The sequence below is a fragment of the Vipera ursinii genome (genome assembly GCF_947247035.1).
Source record: "Vipera ursinii genome assembly, chromosome: 16".
NCBI classification, from domain to species: Eukaryota; Metazoa; Chordata; class Lepidosauria; order Squamata; family Viperidae; genus Vipera; species Vipera ursinii.
The window spans coordinates 8,230,398-8,251,643 of record NC_139529.1 but is presented as its reverse complement, the minus strand read 5'-3'; the positions used below and the strand labels follow the sequence as shown (position 1 = coordinate 8,251,643).

Below are 21,246 nucleotides of genomic sequence, written 5' to 3'. Positions count from 1 at the left end.
ATTAAAAAAAAAAAGAAAAAGGAGCCTTATTTCTTATTTCTTTTCTTTTTTTTGAACAGCTGTGCAAAACAGAAATCTTTTTTTTGTTTGTTTTAAATGGACTACCTTACATTAGGGTCAATATGAAAAATAACGCAATGAAATTAAGACTTCACGGACAACCCTTTAACCTGGATCGTTCAAGTTTATGGTACAGCCACGGACACAGATGAGGAGGTTGATATGATCAATTTTGATTAGAAATTGATAGAACATGCAGGCTTGATCAGACTGCAACAGCAAAGTTAAACTCAAAACAGAAAAATATAGCTAAATGTGGCTTGTTATTCCATTCTGCCGTGCTTCTTTCCATATTGAGAGTGTAATATCTCATTGAACCACTAGGAGGCAGTAGTTCCTATTATATTGTCCTGTTTTCAATACTGTACTGAGACTGAGTTTATAGCAATCCTTACAAAATACTGCCCTGGTGGCTCAAATTAGGTACTGTATACATTCAAATTGCAACAAGGCAATATAATGGAATCTATAGGAAATATTGCCCCCTGGTGGTTCAATTGGGTACACCACTGACATGGAATATTGGGATATGGAATGGAATTTAAAGGACAACCTGGCCCCTTATGGCTCAATCTATGTATTACACGTACAAAGAAGAACAGGATAGTCTTGTTGTTAGTTGTGAAGTCGTGTCCGACCCATCGCGACCCTATGGACAATGTTCCTCCAGGCTTTCCTGTCCTCTACCATCTTCTGGAGTCCATTTAAGCTCACGCCTACTGCTTCAGTAACTCCATCCAGCCACCTCATAGTCTAATATTGTACAATTACAATGGGATTGTAATACCATGGTAAGCCATCAGGGAAACACACACCCCACCGCTTTGCAATACATTTTCCTGCATTCCCCAGATGCTCTGTGCAGAGATGCTAAACCGTTTTAAGAAAGCATTTTTAATTAGATTTCTTACTTTCAGTTTCAGCAATTTACCTAGAAATCAATAGGAGTCAAAAACAGGCTGAATTGGGTTCTGGTAGCATAAGGGCTAATCATTTAGAGAAATAAGAAACTATATTGCAATGGTGTTGCAATAAAGTTTGATCTATTGATTTATTTTGTCTAAAAAATGAAAAGTGAAAGTAAACAATACCTACAAAAGCATGGCTAACAAGTATAGAATGCCCCCTTTGGAACATAGCAGATGGTGTTTCACATCAAGCACATAGTGCCCCCTCGTGGCTCAGCTGGGTACTGCATTTCTCTGAGTAAAATAGGGCAAGTTTTAATAATGTAGGAAATGATGCCATTTATTGGCTGACATGTAATGGCAGGGCAAGGTAATGAATCTCTAGGACGGTGTTCCTCAATCTTGGCAATTTTAAGATCAGTGGACTTCAACTCCCAGAATTCCCCAGTTGGCATGTTTTAAGATGTGTGGACTTCAGTTCCCCTCAATTTCACAGCTAGGAATTCTGGGAGTTGAAGTCCATACATCTTAAAGCAGAATAGACCCTTTGGATGGAGGCTTTGCAAAACAGAAAAGACGGAAAGATGGAAGAATACAGAATAACAGTTGGAAGGGACCTTGGAGGTCTTCTAGTCCAACCCACTGCTCAAGCAGGAGACCCTATAACATTTCAGACAAATGGCTGTCCAGTCTCTTCTTTAAAACCTTCAGTGATGGAGGACCTACAACGCCTGGAGGAAAGCCGTTAATTGTTCTCACTCTCGGAAACTTCCTTAATTCCAGGTTGCTTCTCTCTTTGATGAGTTCCCACCTGTTGCTTCTTGTTCTGCCTTTCGGTGCTTTGGAGAAGAGGTGGACCCCCCTCTTCTTTGTGGCAGTCCCCCAAATATTGGAACATGGCTATCATGTCCTTCTCTTCATTAAACTAGACATGCCCAGTTCCTTCAGTCGTTCATTGTGCACTTAGCCTCCAAACCCAACCAGTAAAAAACCCCACTCACTTCTGCTTGTTGCTGGCTAAAATTCTTTCTCGAAGCATCAAGTTATTCCAGTTACTTTATAACCTAACGGTGCTGAATTCCAGCAGAAGAACCTGGAATATGGACAGGTCTGACAGGTCCGGAAAAAGGGAGAAATGTCCAGTCCGCTCAGACCCTTGGACCCCAGGCAGCTGACCCTCTGTTGCAATGAGACCTTATCTCTTCCCGACTGGTCACGAGGTATAGATCCGTCAAGAGACGGGCCAAATTCTTCTCCCCACCTGGCTGCTGTGCGGGATGGCGCAAGAGTTAAAATAATAACTAGGGCAGGGTTTGTTTCCCCCCAGCTCTTGGCTGTGGTTCATTTGGCTTAATTTGCCCCCCCCAAAACTGTTGGCGAGGTTTAAATAACTCAGTCTCCCCACTTGAAACTAGCCAGGATGGTGACCACAAGGCCAGAGGAACGGGTGCTTGCTGAGGTTGGACTGTGTCCATCCTAGCTCCTCCTCCTTAAACAACTGCGGGGGGGGGGTGTATATATTCTGGGATAGCTCAAAGCACAGAGATTTGGTGAGGAGCCCCGGGCTTTAATCTGCAGCTGATTTGTTTTTTTGCAGGCGAAACAGGGTAAGTATCTGTGCAAAAAATGGAGGGGGGGGGGAAACCTTTTAACGAAGTTGCAAAAAACTTCTAAAGAAGTTTGGAAGAGTTTTAAGAAGGATTCAGGAGAAAGCATGAGCGTCTGATTTAAGGGGCCTGATGATTAGAAAGCAGAGAATATGACGAGAAGGAAGCCACACTATAGAGAGAGGATAAAATATAAATGCATGCATAACGGATGCAATGAAGATCAGAAACTAACTAACTATTATATATATTTTTTTAGATAAGATAGATTAGAAAAAGAAGAATATTATGATGTAACTTTAGAAAGAGAGATTAAAATATAAGCGTGAAGAATATCAGGAGCCACTTCTTGGTATATTTTTTTATTCTTTTTCCATTTTTCTTCATCTTTTCCTGCCCTTTTAAATTTCTTTTTCTTTGTTCTTCCTCCTTTCACGATACGTTTTTCATCTTTGATTGTCAATTTGTATCTCTCCCCCCCCTCTTTTCCTCCTCTCTTTATTTATTTCCTACAGGCCAACTTATCCCGTTTCCTCCCTTCGTTTTTCTAATTTTCCGCACCTGTTGAATAAAACTCTATTTATGGTTTTGAAAGAGAGAGAAACTGGCAGAACAAATGGAAAAGCCGAAAATTCTCTGTGCCCCAAGTTTTAAACAGGAGTCCGTAGCCGGCAACTTGCCCGGAATAAATAAATAAATTGCTCTTTTGTACAAGGGAACTGAAAGTACAAGCTGGGGTTGTCTGAAGTAGCCAGTGGACAAATCTTTGTTTTGGCAGGTGCCAATGATGCCCCAAATCTGCCAACCCAGTTCTTATGCCAAGCTGGACACCCTCTATTGAAAAAGCCTCTGTGGGAAAAATAACACAATCTTTTTTTTTTCCTGAATTGGGTCAGGCCGTAAAATAGAATCGACCCCTTCAGTCAATTCTATCAATCAGTTTAAGCGCCCGAAGGCAGGAGAAGAAGCAACGGGTGGGAACGAATCAAGGAGAGAAGCAACCTAGAGCTAAAGAGAAATTTCCCAGGAGTGAGAACAATTAACCGGTGGAACGGCTTGCCACAAGAAGTTGTGGATGCCCCATCACTGGAGGCTTTTAAGAAGAGACTGGACAGCCATTAATCTGTCTCCTGCTTGAGCAGGGGGTTGGACTAGAAGACCTCCAAGGTCCCTTCCAATTCTGTTATGCTGTTAAAATAGGGCAAAACTCGCTTAACAACCCTCTCGCTTAGCAATAGAAGTTTGGGGGTCAGTTGTGGTTGTAAGTAGAGGACTACCTGTATTTGCAGATAATTTGCATATGGGAGGATGGGGTGGAGACCATACAGAGTGCATAGGCTGATGAATTACAACTCCCATCAGCCACAGTGAGGATGAGGGGTTCCGGAAGTTGTATTAGAAGGAGGGAGCCCATTCCTGAGGCTGTGAATTAAGTAATTTTTTTTTTGAGCCAGGACCATCATGCTCATGTTGAATCTTGTGTTGGTGAGTTCCGTGGGTTCAAGACCTGCGCAGGTGCAAATATTTGGTCCTCCAGTCTTTCTGGTACGGCTCTTACAGCGGCTTCATGAGATGGGTGGTTGAATTGAGCGTCCAAAAGGCCTGGATCAATTATTCTATGAATACAGGTTGTCCTTGATTTGTGTCCACAATCGTAATCAGAATTTCCACCGCTAAGCAAAATGGTGGTTAAGGAAGTCTGTGAACTTTTTTGACATAGTTAAGCAGACCGCTCTGTTGTTAAGTGAGCTGCAAATCCTGGAAAAAAGCCGTTGGATTCTGAAGATCTCCAGACTCTGCCTGTTTATCTGATGGGGAATTTTCTTGAATTGTCCTTCAGGCGGCATATATAAGTCCAATAAAGTATTATTATGGTTATTATAGACTCAATGTCTCAGTCCAAAGGCCTCGTGATCCTGGCATACAGTGGTGGTTTGGATACGTCCTGCATCCTGGTTTGGCTAAAAGAGCAAGGTTACGATGTCATCACTTACATGGTAAGACAATTTTTCAAGGTCTCTAAATGAGGGTTTTTCAAACTTGGCAACTTTACGGGTGGACTTCAGCTCCCAGAATTCCCCCACCAGCATCCTTTAGGAGGCGGGAACTTCCACTTCCAAATTTCCCAGCATGCATTCTGGGAGTTGAAGTCCACCTATCTTAAAGTTGCCCAGTTTAAGAGGTACGGCAATGGATTGACTGTGAAGGTTGCAGGGAGCACAGGTAGAAGTTCAACAGGTCTAAGTCTTGTCTCGTGAGCGGTTCAGAGCGGAACCATCAGCCACAAACCGGGACCAAGAATCGCAACTTCAGCCTTATCTTTCAGGGGGCAAAACTGATTGGTTGGCACCTAACTAGATAGAAGCGTGGCTGGGAATGATGGGATTTGATAACCAATCCTGCTTCCGGGTCCTGAGGGGAGCGAAAGTGGTTTTAATTAAATATAAATTTCATTTTAAAAGACTTGGGACCGTTTAAATGGACACACATAGAAATCCAGGACCTGAGAATAAATATCTGTGATTAAAAAAAGTTGCAAGCCAGAAAGTGTCAAAGGAATTTCAAGAATGAAGAATCATAAAAAATAAAAAATAAAAACCTTATTTGTCAAGACAAGGTTCAGACTGTCTTACGATGCATCCAGCCCTGCTTAACGGAGAACTTTACCCCTTTGGAGTTACTTTTTTTTTCTTATTTGTTTTTGGGACTTGTTTTTTACTGCCACAGAAGGACAAATTCTGCTATTGTGTCCCCTGCCGGAACATTGTCTAAATGGCTGAGCTGGAGACCCCTTCCCTTCCCTTCCCTTCCCTTCCCTTCCCTTCCCTTCCCTTCCCTCTTCTCCTTCCCTTAATTTCTTCCCTTAATTTTTGTGCCTCCAAAATGGGAAACGGCTCTGCCCTTCCAAAATTCAGCAGCCCCCCTTTCCTAGTTTGAGGACTTTCTGAAACTGTCCAGGATATGCTAAGATGCCCCAAAAGATGAGATTCCTTTGTACAATTAAAGCCTTGGCGCCATTGTTCCCTTAAAAGCATGCAACCAGAACCCAACGGGGGATAAAACCAGTAAAGGGGGGTGGGGGTGGGTGGGCAGATTTCCTTCTAGGAGTTATTTTCTTTCTTTTCTTTTCTTATTTTTTGTCTTAAATATATTCCAGGCCAACATTGGGCAAGATGAAAACTTTGAAAAGGCGAGAATGAAAGCTCTCTCTTTGGGCGCCAAAAAGGTGAGCGTTTAGTTTTGCCTGCTACACCTAGCCCCGGGTTTGTTTAATCATGGTTTGCAAAAAGAAGAATGGTTTGTTAAAAGATACGTGGACAGCAACTCCCAAAATTCTCCAACTGCCATGCTTTTCATTCGGCAGTATTTTACCCTCTCTGTGTTAGAGGTGGCCAAACAGAATCCTTTTGGAACCTTGTGGAGGAAGCAAACAGTTTAAAAATAATTAGAAATTAGGTAATTACCAGGAAAAAAATCCTTCTTCCATCAGTGGAGGTTTTTATAAGAAGAGATTGGCCAGCCTATTGGACTGGAATAGCCTAGGGTCTCCTTGCTTCAGCAGGAGTGGGTTGGACTAGAAGACCTCTAAGGTCCCTTTTCCAGCCCTATTCTTGTGTATTCTATATTCTGCGTTTCAGGTTTACATTGAAGACCTCAGCAGAGAATTTGTAGAAGAGTTTATCTGGCCAGCTGTCCAAGCTGGGGCTCTCTATGAAGACCGGTACCTCCTTGGCACGTCCTTGGCACGGCCATGTATCGCCCGCAAGCAGATAGCCATCGCCTTGCGGGAGGGGGCCCAGTTCGTTTCTCATGGAGCGACAGGCAAGGTAGGTTTAGCCAGGCTGATGCTTTAACGATGGATTCCTGGGTGCCCTCTGAGCTTGCTTGGCTTCCTTGCAGAGATTTCATGACCCAAACTAGGTAACATCATCAGTGCTAGCTGGGTAAAGGACCCCTCATTTCAACCCTGAGCCTAGAAAATGTTCTCCTTTATTGGTGATGCTTTAAAGTCTTCCCCTGTTCATCTTCTCAGTGGACTTGACTGAAACAACGTTCTTGACAAAACCCTTCTGGAATCTGGGCTGAGGGAAGAAGGTCTAGCTACGTTTCTAGAACGCGGGAACCACAATTTGCAGGAAACACACATCTGAGTTTCCAACTTGAGCAAAGTTAGCCAAGGTCCTGGCCAAGTCATCTTGTTGAATTTTGTCCTTCTGAGTAATGCTGAATAATTCAAGGAAAAAAGAATGTGCGTATCTGGACAGCGCTTGTTAAAAATCAGCTAAACCTGGTTGAGGTGGACAGGATTTTCCTAGGACAGCCGAGAAGCTTAAGCGCGCAGGCAAAAATGGGTTTAATGGCTTTGAATTTCACAGATTCCCATTTAGCTGCAAATATTTAAGCTCCCTTGATGCCTTTTCCCTTTGCTTGTTCCTCAGTTTGGCAACCAGGAAAGAGGAAACAAATTAAAAACAGTTTCCTACTTTTAAGAATCTTTGCTTTCATTTTGGCTGCCTGCAAAAGCACAACTTCCAGGTCGACAACAGACGGAGCAGATTGCGATAGCTTCAAATTACCACAGTGAAATATTCACAGTAGAAGATTGGGTTATAAAACTGATGGCATTTTAGTATTACTTTTTTTTAATCCCATTCTAAAATTCGAATTAAAAACAAACCTGGCTATTATATTCCTGCTGTTGGAGTAATAGCACATTAGAGTTACAGGCGTTTTTCCCCAGTGTTTTAAAAAATGTGTGTGGCACACATTGTCCCACAAGGGGGCAGCAAAGACTTACTCTTACCAAGATTCCTTTGCTTAAAAAGTTTGCTTCTTTGGAAGAATGGAAATAGCCCAGAAGGGGCAGAGAAACATTGCAGAATCAGGTTTTCTGAAAAGAAAAGAGGTGTGGAGCTGATTTTGCTCATGTATAGTTGCAGTGTGAGGTTTGGGAGTTTGCAAAAAGAATCTCAGATTTATTTATTTTTTTAAAAAACCCCAACATTCTGAACTGATAGCAAAAAATTGGGAGTTCTAGTCCCGCTTTAGGCATGGACGTTGGCTGGGTGACTGTGGACCAATCACCAGGAGACGGTGAGTTCTAGTCCTGCCTTAGGCATGAAAACCAGCTGGGTGATTTTCGGCCAGTCTCTCCCTCTCAGCCCTGCCCACCTCACAGGATTGTTGTTGGGGGAAAAATGGGAGGAAGGTACGTGGGATAGGTTCGCCACTTTGAATTATTTGTAAAAATAATAAAGGCAGGATATAAATGAATAATACTGGGCAGCATAGAAGCTTAATTAAAGTTAAATCTTGAGAGTCTAGTCTTAAGCCAAAAATTGACTCTAGCTGAGGTCAACTCTAGCGGAGTTTAATTCCGCTCAACTCCAGTTCAATATTTCTCAATATTTCTCAGAGGGCCAAAGGCCTATTTACATACATTTAAGGCCACGCCGAGTGGAATTCCAACGTGCCTTTTGCCTCCTAAGAAATATTATCTCGGCTCTTTTCCCAGGGCTGAGCTTCAGAAAGACCCTTGGAAACATTTTCCATTCTCCTATCAACTAAGCTTGGCTTGTAGGCAAATGGGTTGGGGGGCAGCCACCCCCCCTCCCTGTAGTAATCTGAGCCCCCAAAGCTGGCTGGTCCCTGCTCTGCACGGCCAATTTCTTCAGCGCTCCGGGCACCATCTGTGTGAGGCTCCATGACTGAGAAACAGATGGGAGAAGGAAACCCTGTTAGATGTTGGCTCCAAGGTCTTCTGTCGCCGCCTCTGGAGGCTCCTGCAAGCCACGATAATCTCAGTTGCTCTTAGTGGTCATGTCAATCTCCAGAAAGAGTGAAGGTGCTGTTCAAGGGCGACCACCAAAGGGAAAAGACGTGGGGACTCTAGAAAGAGTGCAGAGTGCAGAGAAGAGCAACAAAGATGAGGAGGGGAAGCTAAAACATAAAGAACGGTTGCTGGAATTGGGGGTGTCTAGTTTAATGAAGAGAAGGGCGAGGGGGGGGACAGGATAGAAGTGTTCCAGTATCTGAGGGGCAGCCACAAAGAAGGGGGGGGTGTCAACCTCTTCTGCAAAGCACCTGAAGGCAGGACAAGAAACAGCGGATGGAAACTTATCAGTCTGGACTGGTAACCCCCACCTTCCCTCCCCCGTCTGAAAAACAAAAAGTGAATCTGGAGCTGCGGGTCTTTCAAAGGAACCCCCAAGACGAGCTCAAAGTTTCCTTGTCAAGTAGGATTCGAACCCGACTCTTAAACAACTTTTCTGAACTGCGTTACCTGGTTAAAATGTAGAGAATACAGGCAGCCCTGAACTATCTGCCGGTTGCCAAGTGCCCAAAGTTTGCTCACGTAACTCGTAACGACGAGGAAAAATTGCCAGCACTGTTGTAAATTCAAACGAAGGGGTCGTAAATCGGGGACTAACCGTATTGGCTGGATGAGAGACAACCAGGTGATTCCAGGGCAGGAAAAAAATGAGGGAGAGGTTCCCAAACAAAAGCAATCCCAAACTGCTTCTGTTGGGCTAAATGATTTGCAATTGTGCTTAGTCCTTTACCCTCCTCTTCCTTTAGGGCAACGATCAGATTCGGTTTGAGCTCACCTACTACGCTCTCTCTCCTCGGATCAAGGTAAGGCACAATTTGTGCCACACAACACCGAATGTTTCAGTCCCCTTCTGTCCCACTAAACCTCCCCATCTGACGGCAGCTTTGATGTGGCTGCCATCAGCCCCAGGAGTTCAGGTTACCCACCACGTTCTCTGCCCAAATTCAATAGGTAATTCTGCCTTTCTGGAAGGGGTGTTTGGGGTAAGCAGGCAGCACTTCAAAGCCAGCAGCCCTTTAAGTCTCCCTGTTAATCTCTCCAAACAAAGGTGATCTCAAAGCCTTTTGCAAGGTGGGGATTATTTTTCATCTTGCTCAGGGCAAAAATGGGGTGGAAACCAAACGATCTGCTGATACCTCCTGAGATAGTTTGGGCTGTTAGAAAGGGTCAATTAAAGCATCCCAGGGACTTAGCAAAAGTTAGAATGTCTTTTTTGATCGTGGGTTAGCTGGTGGTTGCTATTTTTTTTATTTTAAAAAACGGGTTCAAATTGAATTATTTTTGATCCCTCGGACTGAACTGGGTCAGTTTTAGCCTCACTTTAGAATTTTTGCAAGTGCTTTTATGAGTTTCGGTTAAACTCCAGTCACCGCAGCTTTGGAAAAGAATGTAGAACAAGGCAGAACATACAAAGAAATACAACATTAATACCGGCTAATTAAGCTATATACTACTAAAACTCTTGTGTCTCTAAACCTTTAATCGGGTGAAATGGTAAAGCTTAAGGCAAAACTTTCTGAACGAAGGAGCTTCAGACGGACTAACTTACAGAATGCATCCCCAAATCTGAGCTGACTCCTGTGGAATTGACCTCTGGGAAACTTCATAAAACATTTTATGACCTCAAAAGGATTGTAGAGCATTTTGTGACCTCATGCAAAATGTCAAAGAAGTTTTCCTGCGCCGCTGTTTGACTGTGCTGGACGGTTCAACCTGGGCTACTTTTGAGATAGATCCATCTCTGAACATCGTGGAACGCAGAACGTAGAGTAACAGAGTTGGGAGGGACCTCGGAGGTCTTCTAGTCCGACCCCCTGCTCGACCAGGAGACCCCGTGCCATTCCAGACAAACGGCTGTCCAATTTTTAAGCATTTTTCCAGCGCATAAGAAGCTCTGTTGTTGTTGAAGGTTTTTGAGGAATCTGGTCAGGAACTATGAAACTATGACCAGAGGCCATCGGCTGCCTAGTACTAGTATTCATAATAATACTAATAATATCTGGGTTTTTAATTAAGGAGCCTGGCTTTCCAGGGTCCAAGAATTTTTAATTCTTTCCCTTCCCTTTCTTCCACCCTCCCTCTTTTTTATCTCTTCCCTCCCTGCCTCCCTTTCTTGAGCTTAGCATCTTTCAATTTTCCTTCCTTCCTTCCTTCCTTCCTTCCTTCCTTCCTTCCTTCCTTCCTTCCTTCCTTCCTTCCTTCCTTCCTTCCTTCCTTCCCCAGTCTTCAAAATACAGTCTGATGCCTTCACAAACTGCCTCTCGGTTAGTGCCATAACCAACCTTATTTCCATGGTATCTGCAGATCATTGCGCCGTGGAGAATGCCCGAATTTTATACCCGCTTCCGAGGACGCAGCGACCTCATGCAATATGCTAAGGTACCAGAATTTTAATCTTTTCCCCCCCATGCTTCCTGGTCCCCCCCCGTTTCTTCCTAGCCCACAAGCTACCAGCCATCGGCATCATAACCATTTCCTGGAATCCTTCGTTGTATTTGAGGGTGGGGTTTCCCGGTAGTCCTTGTCTTACGAGTGGCCACTGAGTGACCATTCAAAGTTACAGCATATCCTTCCTTCCTTCCTTCCTTCCTTCCTTCCTTCCTTCCTTCCTTCCTTCCTTCCTTCCTTCCTTTCTTCCTTCCTCCCTCCCTCCCTCCCTTCTTTCCTTCCTCCCTCCCTCCCTCCCTCCCTCCCTCCCTCCCTCCCTCTCCTCCTCCTCCTCCTCCTCCTCCTCCTCCTCCTCCTCCTCCTCCTCCTCCTCCTCCTCCAGAACAGGTCAGAATAAAACATATTAGGAGTTTTGCATCACCCTCCCCAGGAGCCCTCTTCTTCTCCAGAAAGGCTTGACAACTGTGTTCAATCAATCAAAAAGAAAAGAAGTGTTTGTGTATAAACCAGAAAATTGCTTGAAGTCCCACGTATCTATCTAGCTATATTTTTGTCTTGCTATCTAAAGCAGAGTAAATGATTTCCAAGGTCCCAAAATTGAAAGCTGGGTGCAGGGGAAGAAAAAAAAAAGGTTCAGCCCTTTTGCTTTTTATTCATTTATTTTGTGTTTGCAAACATTTGCAAACATGCCCATCCATCCACCCTGAACTTGGAAAACACGTGCATCTTGGGGTTGCTGTTTTTTCCCCCCTTTATTTTTCCTGCCATCTGTTATGTATTGCCTCGAGGGGAAATTTACAAGAGTCCCCCATATGTTGCCAAACAAATTGTCAAGTAGGCGAGTTGTTAAGGCAGGGGCGTACGCGTGTTTTTAATTAGGGCACTTATTATATGGAAAACGGAGCGTGGTCCGGCTCTCCCCTCCCCAACCTTTTATTCCTGGCTCTGCCTGTCTTTGCTGAAAAAGCTTTAAGGAAGGAGTAAAGCAATTAAGAGGACTTTTGCAGACGCTACAATGCTTGTGTCTGTGTGTTTGTGTGAGAGGGAGGGAGTGTGTGAGAGAAATGGGGCGCTTAATGGAAAAACACGTTCGCCCTCCATTCATTTGCCCAATATTGTTCTCGGATTCTAAGGAGCACCTGAGATGTTGCAGGGATTTCGTCTCTTCCTTTCCACCCCGGTTCCCCAACCCAGTTGCAATTTACAACAGTTGCAAGCAGAACGCTTCTCAAGGCTCAGAGCACCCCAGGTGTAAATTTTCCCACCCTGTTCTAAGACAGTGCGATGTTTACCCTTGCGTTGCATTGCATTGCATTGTATTGTATTAATTATTTTCTTTTACTTATTTTATTTTGTCCAATGGCCTAGGAAGCAGGAGAACCTCTCACATGTGGAACCAACTTTTGGGATTATCATTGAGTCTTTTCTCACAATAACAACTCCTCCTCCTCCTTCTCTTCCTCCTCCTCTTCCTCCTCTTCCTCTGCTGGTTTGTTTCCTGCAATTAACTTGCCTTCATCGTTTCCTGCTGATCAGTCATAAACACTTTTTTTGCCAACTTTACGGAGACAATCCTCGTGACGGGAGCAGTTGCAATCCCTAATCATGTAAGTCAGAATTTCTCAACCTGGGCAACTTGAAGATGGGCAGACTTCAGCTCCCAGGATTCCCTAGCCAGCATGCTGGGGATTCTGAGAGCTAAAACCCATGCCTCCTAAAGCATGCTGGCTGGGGAATTCTGGGAGTTGAAGTCCGCCCATCCTCAGGTTGCCCAGGTTGAGATACACCCACTGAGCAGAGTGCCTTCTCCTATTAGCCAGAAGAAACCCCGTCTTGTGGTTCCAACGGAGCTTGTCAAGTGTACGTGGAGCCTTTAGGCTGGGGCCAGGGAAGGGGAGGTGGTCCCAATAGAGGGTGGGGCGGCCTCCCCACTCCGCCTGCTCGCATCGCTCAGTGTAGCCCATTCAGCAGAAACAAAGGAGAACTTTAATTGACTAATAAGCTCTTAAAAACTAATGGAGTAACTCAGGGGTTCCCCCCCACTCTCTTTTGGGCACCGTGGTTGGCTGCCTGGTGTGCGCCGGGCCTACTGTGACAACAGGGCAGGAAAAGAGCACCCCTGGGGTCTGTGTGTCTGCTTGCCTGCGCGGAGTTTCCCACGCATCATAAACTTGAAGACGAAAGCAGTGCAACAGGCACACCTCTGTACAGCTAGTCCTCAAGTTACGGCAGTTCGTTTAGTGACCGTTCAAAGTTGCAAAGGCATTGGGGGGAAAAAAGTGACCTATGACCGTTTTTCACACTTAGGACCGTTGCAGCATCCTCAAGGTCTTGTGATCAAAATTCAGATGCTTGGCAACTGATTCATTATTTATGACGGTTTTCTATGATTCTTCTATGATTTTTATGATTCTACAATTCCTCTGTCCTTGTCTGGAGTAGCAGAAGGAAGCCTAGAGTTTATTTTGTAATCTCTCGTGGATTTGCTGAAGGGACCCTAATTATCGTGGTTAACTGAAAGACTTAGTTGCAATTTATTGATTAAATCATGCTAACTGGGGCTTCACGCAGCACGATGCAGTAGTTTTGCTTGCCATAGCTGGCCGTGCAAACCGCTTCTTTGTACGTTCATAAAACTCCAGAGCTTTTTAATTGTACTAGCGATTTGGCTCCGATGTTTCTTGGCTGACGTGTAGTTCAACTGTCATTATAGAATGCTTTAATTGTTTCTATTTTAATTTAATTCTGAGAGTCACTTGAGATGGGCAGCCCTATACATTGAGCTTGTCGATCAGATGGTCGGCAGTTTGGCGGGTCGAATCCCGAGTGCCGCGTAACAGAGTGAGCGCCCGTTACTCGTCCCAGCTTCTGCCAACCTAGCAGTTCGAAAGCACGTAAAAATGCAAGTAGAAAAATAGGGACCACCACGGTGGGAAGGTAACAGCGTTCCGTGCGCCTTTGGCGTCTAGTCATGCCGGCCACGTGACCACGGAGATGTCCTCGGACAAGCGCTGGCTCTTCGGTTTTGAAACGGAGATGAGCACCGGCCCCTGGAGTTGGGAACGACTAGCACGCATGTGCGGGGGAACCTTTACCTTTTACCTTTATACATTGGATAAATAAATGAATAAGCTGTGAAACTTGGTTTACACACTGCAGTAGGTGAGGACGCATAGAACGAGCTTAACCAAAATGAAACAATCATTTGGCTTAACTGTGCAAAATTAACTTTCTCTCTCTCTCTCTCTCTCTCTCTCTCTCTCTCTCTCTCTCTCTCTCTCTCTCTCTCTCTCTCTCTCTCTCTCTCTCTCTCTCTCTCTCTCATGAGCTTGCTAGTTTGATCCTTCTAACAACCCTCCCAGTCGGCCTAACCACAAAGCCATATTATTTCTGAAATGTCTTACATTCCAAATTGTCTGAACTGAAGCAATTAAAGCTGCTATCAGCTTCCCTATAAATAGACCCTATTGCATCATTACCTGGGACTTCCCGTTCTGCTGACTTTCCAGAACAATCTGGAGCAAATTTCGCAAGCACAGTGAGACAAACCCATCAAGGAAGGAGATTTTTCGCAAGCAGGTCATCCTTGTGAAATGTCGAACCCAAGGCCAGACTGGAGAAGGACAGCTTGAACGAGGGAACCGGAAATGAAATCTGGATGAAATACTTGCAGCGCTGGCTTTTCTTTAGCGCCGCGTCCCGCTGTTTCTTTGGCTTGACAAGCTTAGCATGGTGTTACTGCTACTTTCCTGCTAATTTCTGTGCCCGGTGCTTAGTTTTCACAGACCATTTCACTTGGAGAAACATCTCCAGCTAATTGACTGGTGGAGTGACCTTGTAAGAGATCTTGGGTTTATGACTGTCTCCCTATGGTGGGGTGGGGGGGGGGAGGAAGGATGGGAAGAGAAGAGAAGATGGGTGTAGAAAGTGGAGGATCACCGATGCATGTGTTTGAAGGAAGGAAGCAGGCAGAGATGGAACCAAAGCTACAGGTAGATCTTCTCCTTCTCCTTCTCCTTCTCCTTCTCCTTCTCCTTCTCCTTCTCCTCCTTCTCCTTCTCCTTCTCCTCCTCCTCCTCCTCCTCCTCACTTCTTTTTCTGCTTTCAGGTACTTTGACTAGGTCGACCCCCTCTTCTTTGTGGCAGCTCCTCAGATGTTGGAAGACTGCTGTCATGTCACCCCTGGTCCTCCTTTTCATTCAATTTCATTAATCCCCTCCATGTTGTTTCAGGATCATGGAATTCCAGTTCCTGCCACACCGTCTAATCCTTGGAGTATGGACGAAAACCTTATGCATATCAGGTGAGGACCAGGGAGGACCTTGTTGGATTGAGACCCTACTTTTGACCTGTTCGTGGGAGATCCCCCTGAGACTTTTGCAGCTGAGGATGAGGATGGTCTGCCCCGTTCCCTCATCAAGTTTTCTGGTGATGCTAAGGACTCACTTACATGTTGCTCTTTTTTCCTTCTTCTTTCTGCTGGGATCTCCACCCTCCGAAGCTATGAAGGTGGCATTTTGGAGAACCCCAAGGTAAGAGGACCGCAGATGGCTTGGGGAAACATCTGGGGATCTTCCTGAGCCCCGTGATATTCCCCCGCCCCAAGGTTGCCTTAACCATGGTTTAATAAATAAAGCCCATGGGGTCAGTTTCGCATCGTGCAAACCAGACGCTGGCTTTGGTGAGAGCTTAGCCCAATGCAAAACCACAGCATTAGTGAAGATAAATCAAGACTTTAATTTGGGGCAAGGAAACATCACGTTCTTAACGGTCATCTTGCTAATCATCAAGAGAGGGATAGCACCCAGATCACAGAATACCAGTCTATCCGTGCAGCTCTCAACTTACGACCACAATGGAGTCCCAAATTCCTGCTGCTAAGTGAGGCGTTTCTTAAGTGAGCTTTTGCCCCATTTTACGACCTTCCTTGTCTCAGTTGTTAATTGAAGCTCCGTAGTTGTTAAATTAGTGGCACGGTTGTTAAGTGAATCTGGTCCCCCAGATTCTCCTGACCCGTGGGCAGACGGGTCAGGAGAAGCCAATCCGAGAAAACTTATCTCAGTGAGTTCTTGGGAAGGAGCTTGATGGAGAGAGATCGATGGGCCCAAAGTCACCCAAGGAAATTCTGAGACCATGTGGGGGGTGGGGGTCTTTGGGTTGTGGTCCATAAATCCCCCTTCCCTCCCTCCCTCCCTCAATTGATTCCTTCCTTCCTTCCTTCCTTCCTTCCTTCCTTCCTTCCTTCCTTCCTTCCCTCCTTCCTTCTTTTTTCCTTGCTTCTTTCCTTGCTTCCTCCGTCCCTCCCTCCGTCCCTCCGTCCCTCCTTCCTTCCTTCCTTCCTTCCTTCCTTCCTTCCTTCCTTCCTTCCTTCCTTCCTTCCTCACAATTTGTCTCCTGGCCATGGGCGCCCCGGGCCTCTGATTTCTCCCCAAATGGGAAAACGGGTCTTTGGCTGCCCTCGGTCGTCCCCCCCCAATCTCTGCCCCTCCCCCTCCCCTGCTAGTTGAGGGATTTGAAAACAGATGGTTGAGCTATTTTCTGCCTCTGTGAGGCCTGATTGAGGAGCAATGAGGCAGCTAATGTCGAGAAAGACAGAAATTTACTTGCTTTAACTTCATCTGGGCGCCCTGAAAAGACTTCATTCAGTTGCAGCCACAACAATATCAACTTGGATGAATAAACCATTTGCGGCATTGATAGCTGTGCATCATAGTTTAATTCATGGACCATTTACTTCCAATTTCTCCCCCCCCCCTCGGCCCCTATTCTTTCGGCTTCCCTCCAATTCCCCCCCCATTCCTCTCCCCTTCTTCCATCACCCCTTTAAAGGTGGCTTTGCAATCCCAGCCTCCCGGGATAAAGGGAAGGCATTGATACCCTATTGGGAAATCATTAATAGGGGGGAAAGGAGAAAGGAGAGCCACAGAGTTAGCAACAGAGATTATTTTTATGTTTTGAAAGTTATTTTAGTGGGCTGCTGGCTGGGGAACTTGCAGATATACCTGGTTTTGCTTTTAAGTATTCTTTAACTTCCTGTTGCCTCAACTTTCTTTCTCCGATCAGTTCTGGACCTCCAAAGATGCACCCAAATTACAGGCAATCCTCGACTTACGACCACGAGGGTGCTCAAAATTTCTGATGCTAAGCAAGGCAGTTGTTAAGCGAGCTTCGCCCCATTTCACCATCCTCCTTGCCACAGTTTTTAAGGGGATCCCTGCGGCTAAGTTAGTGACACGGTCCTTAAGCGAATCTGTCTTCGCCACTGACAGAAGGTCACAAAAGCGGATCACCTGAGCCTGGGACGTTGCGCCCATCATAAATACAAGCATCGGAATCTTTGAACTATGGGAATGTGGCCACGGTTGTGAGTGTGAAAAATGGTCATAACTCAGCGACTTTTTTTCCAGTGCTGTTGTAACCTGGGTCACTCAAGGAACTGTTGCAAGCGAAGGATGCATAAATTTGAAACAGGTTGTTCCCCACAGGAGCCAAGAAAAAAAATAAAAAGCAGGGGATGCAAAATATAAATCCGTGGTCCGTATAATGGGACGCCCCCCCTTCCCTCTGTGGATTTTGAGGGTACCTGTCCGTGGTTAAACAACAGAAGCAGCCCTAAGACACAGCCCTGCTTTTTTCTGACGTTAAAGATACAGTTAAGGAGAAAGAAAAATGGAACAAGAAAGGAAGGGGGGAAAAAATCTAATCTCTTCTAGTTTATATGAGGTCGCGCAACCTCCCATCTCTAATTTTCTGTGTGGGCGCATCTTATCTCCATGTGTGAATGTTCACGTTTTGTATAGATTCACTCGGCTGTAGCAAATGCATTTGAGGTTGGATTCCTATGGAAATGAGCGGCCCGCACGTTTAGCAACAAGCCTGATTCATAAACTGGACCAAGTTGTGGTTTGTTTTGGTCCACCGTTTACCGAATAAACCGAGTTGGCACGTGTTAAGCCACCAGTCATGGTTTACAAGCCACTGATCCAATTGCACTAGGGCTTAGGATGCTGGGTGGATGGAGCTACAATACAGTTGGACGTGTTACTGTTTTTATTTCATAGAACATAGAATAACAGAGTTGGATGGGACCTTGGAGGTCTTCTAGTCCATCTCCTTGCTCAAGGCCTCATATCATCCCAGACAAATGATTGTCCAAATCTTTTCTTGAAGACCTCCAGTGATGGGGCGCCCACAACTCCAGGACGCCAGCTGTCCCATGGATTAATTGTTCTCACTGTCAGGAAATTCCTTTTTATTGCCAGATTGGATCACCCTCTGACGAGTTTCCACCCATCGTCATAATTACAAACGATGCAAAGATTGAGGACAGTGTCCAGTGACAGTCAGGTTGAGTTGCAACCAAGGATCTACCCAGCAATCTTGGTTAGAAATCACATGTTATGAAAATTATGCACGGTGCCATTGCACCAATTTAATGAAAAGAAGGACTACGGGTGACATGATAGCAGTCTTCCAGTATTCGAGGGGCTGCCACAAAGAAGAAGAGGGGGTCAAACTATTCTCCAAAGCCCCTGAAGGCAGGACAAGAAACAAGGGATGGAAACTCATCAAGGAGAGAAGCAACCTAGAATTAAGGAGGAATTTCCTGACAGTTAGAACAATTAATCGGTGGAACAGCCTGCCTCCAGAAGTTGTGAATGCTCCAACACTAGAAGTTTTTAAGAAGAGACTGGACAGCCATTTGTCTGGGGTGGTATAGGGTTTCCTGCTTGAGCAGGGGTTGGACTAGAAGACCTCCAAGGTCCCTTCCAGCATTGTAATTCTGTTATTCAGTGATGGATTGTGAAACAAGTTGCATCAATCACGTTGTGATGTACAATGCAAGGAGAAGTTAGAAGCAAACCGTCCCCTCAGCTAAGCTCAAATGTCCAAGACCCGTCTTGTCTGCTGGTTTGGAACAGGAGGGACACTTCTTCTGGGTTTGGTTAACAGCGGCCAAGACATTGCACCTTCTCATCCCGGTTGAGCGAAATCGATCCGCACAGTTTAAATAATTAAGTTGCTGTCCCACCATTGGCTTCTCCTTGCGTTCTCCCATCTGTTCTTGGGGTCTGTTGGATGAGATAAATGCTTGAGTTGGACAGCCAGCCAGCTTTCTAAGTGGGGGTGGTCTTCTCTGGTGATGCCAGGGGGATGATTGTGGGAGGGGGAAGCCTATTCGATGGCCGGTTATGTCTGCATTGATATGCTCCTCTAGGAAGGCCCATCTTCTAGAGGCCAGTCAAGGGTTGCTCCTTCCTTCCTTCCTTCCTTCCTTCCTTCCTTCCTTCCTTCCTTCCTTCCTTCGTTCCTTCCTTCCTTCCTTCCTAACTTCCTTCCTTCCTCCTTTCCTCCCTCCCTCCCTTCCTTCCTTCCTTCCTTCCTTCCTTCTTTCCTTCCTTCCTTCCTTCCTTCCTTCCTTCCTTCTTTCCTTCCTTCCTTCCTTCCTTCCTTCCTTCCTTCCTTCCTTCCTTCCTTCCTTCCTTCCTTCCTTCCTTCCTTCCTATCCTAAAAGCAGCTCGGAAAGAAGACTCCCCCCCACCTTACCAATAGGTGGCATAGGTTGATTATTAGACGGTGCCATTCATTTTTCAGTCTTTTTCCCTCACCGCTTCCCATCATCTCCCCCTCCCCACTTTGAAAGAAATGGGTCTCTCAACTCCAGACACCACCACCCCCATCGCATGCCTCCAAACGTGGAAATTTCTCCAAAGTGCTCGAGGCATACCGTAATTATGGGAACAGAGAGGGTCCCCCCCCTCCCCTGATCTGGCACCCCTGCGCTACAAAATCTGGGGAAAGAAGTGGAAAAGAGTAAGAGAGAAGCAAATATATTTATACATAAAGGTTGATGTGTTTTCAAAATGAGTTTTTGCTTTCTTCTTCTATTTCCCCCCCCCCCCTCGGGTGTATTAACCTCGGAGACACTGCCGGGAAAACACAGTTTCTAGGATCACCTGCTGAGGTCAAGAATAGTCATTAGTTTTTCGGTCAATGCAGAATGAACCCCCATTTTTCCCACCTCTCTCTCTTTTCACCGTTCTTTGCCTCCTTGCAAAAAAAAAGGGGGAAAAAATCACATTTTCCCCCACCCCTTCCTGGTCTGACTTTTCCTTCCAGAGCTATCTGTCTCCAGCTGTGGGGGCGTCAAACAAGAAGATGAGATCAAGTTGAGGGTAAAATAAATGGACTGATTTTCACTAGGCCTTTGTTCGCTGGCTGCTTCCTTCTCCTTTTGCAAAGGAGGCAAAACTCTCCCACTTTTTCTTCTTCTTCTTTTAAATCTCAGCTTGGCTCAAACTTAAAGGCTGTTTTAGGGAAAAGGGGGAAAGCTGAAAAGGTGGGGATCGGAAGATTAGAATAGGAATAGAATAGGAATAGGAATAGGAATAGAATAGAATTAAGGAATGGAATAGGAATAGAATAGGATAGGATAGGATAGGATAGGATAGGATAGGATAGAATAGAATAGAATAGAATAGAATAGAATAGAATAGAATAGAATAGAATAGAATAGAATAGAATAGAATAGAATAGAATCTGGAAGGGACCTTGGAGGTCTTCTAGTCCAGCCCTCTTCTCGAGCTGCTATGTTGCAGTCAGGTGACTGCAATTGACAACTGTCTATGCAGCTTTTTGCCCTTTGAGGCTGTTTTCCTACCAAAAACGCCCAGGGGAATGAATGGATTTATTTTGCGACCGACATAATTCACTTCACCACCACCACAAAAAGGTTCATAACATTGGGCTGCTCATGCGGTGGCCTTGGCTTAGAAACATTGTGACTTACAGCAGAAATTCCGGGCTCCATTAGTGCCTGCAAGTCTTCATTTTGGGGAAAATCAGCACCCCATTATTTAATTTTTCTTTGATTTTCTTCTTTTTCAACAGAATCACCCTCCTCCCGCCATCTACAAAAAGACCGGAGACCCTGCCACAGCTCCAGATTTTCCGGACATTTTAGAGATTGAATTCCAGAAAGGTGAGAAGATCAGATTCTGCCCATAATACAGGTAATCCTTGACTCGCATAGTGACCGTTCAAAGCTTCAACGGCACTGAAAAAAGTGTAACTTATGACCGCTTTTCACACTTACGACCGTTGCAGCATCCCCAGGGTCACGTGATCAAAGTTCAGAGGCTTGGCAACTGGCATGTACTTATGACGGTTGCTGTGTCCTGGGGCCATGTGATCCCCTTCTGCCAATGGGGAAGCCAGCTTCGTTTAACCACCAGGTTACTAACTTAACCATTGCAGTGGTTCACTTAGCAAGAAAGGTCGTAAAATAGGACAAATCTCACTTAACAACCATCTCACAGAAACGTTGGGCTCAACTGTGGTCATGAGCTGAGGACTAGCTGTGGTATAAAACAAATTTAATAAACAATAAACCCCAAATAAATGGATAACAAGTCACAAGCTTTGATGTCTATTTCTCCACCCAACATCT

At 45.2% G+C, this 21,246-nt stretch overlaps 1 protein-coding gene across 1 annotated transcript in view; it reads left to right on the top strand.

Moving 5' to 3' along the window:
* Nucleotides 1-4,464: 4,464 nt before the first annotated feature.
* The window catches only part of ASS1 (argininosuccinate synthase 1), a gene marked incomplete at its 5' end in the record, with an annotated part of 32,338 nt that continues 15,556 nt past the window's right edge, over nucleotides 4,465-21,246 (top strand). Inside the window, 8 exons of the mRNA XM_083375427.1 lie at nucleotides 4,465-4,572; nucleotides 5,733-5,801; nucleotides 6,214-6,402; nucleotides 9,155-9,211; nucleotides 10,713-10,787; nucleotides 15,029-15,099; nucleotides 15,298-15,328; nucleotides 20,688-20,778. Of these exons, the coding sequence (XP_083231553.1) occupies nucleotides 4,465-4,572; nucleotides 5,733-5,801; nucleotides 6,214-6,402; nucleotides 9,155-9,211; nucleotides 10,713-10,787; nucleotides 15,029-15,099; nucleotides 15,298-15,328; nucleotides 20,688-20,778 (691 nt within the window). The remainder of the gene's footprint in view (nucleotides 4,573-5,732; nucleotides 5,802-6,213; nucleotides 6,403-9,154; nucleotides 9,212-10,712; nucleotides 10,788-15,028; nucleotides 15,100-15,297; nucleotides 15,329-20,687; nucleotides 20,779-21,246) is intronic.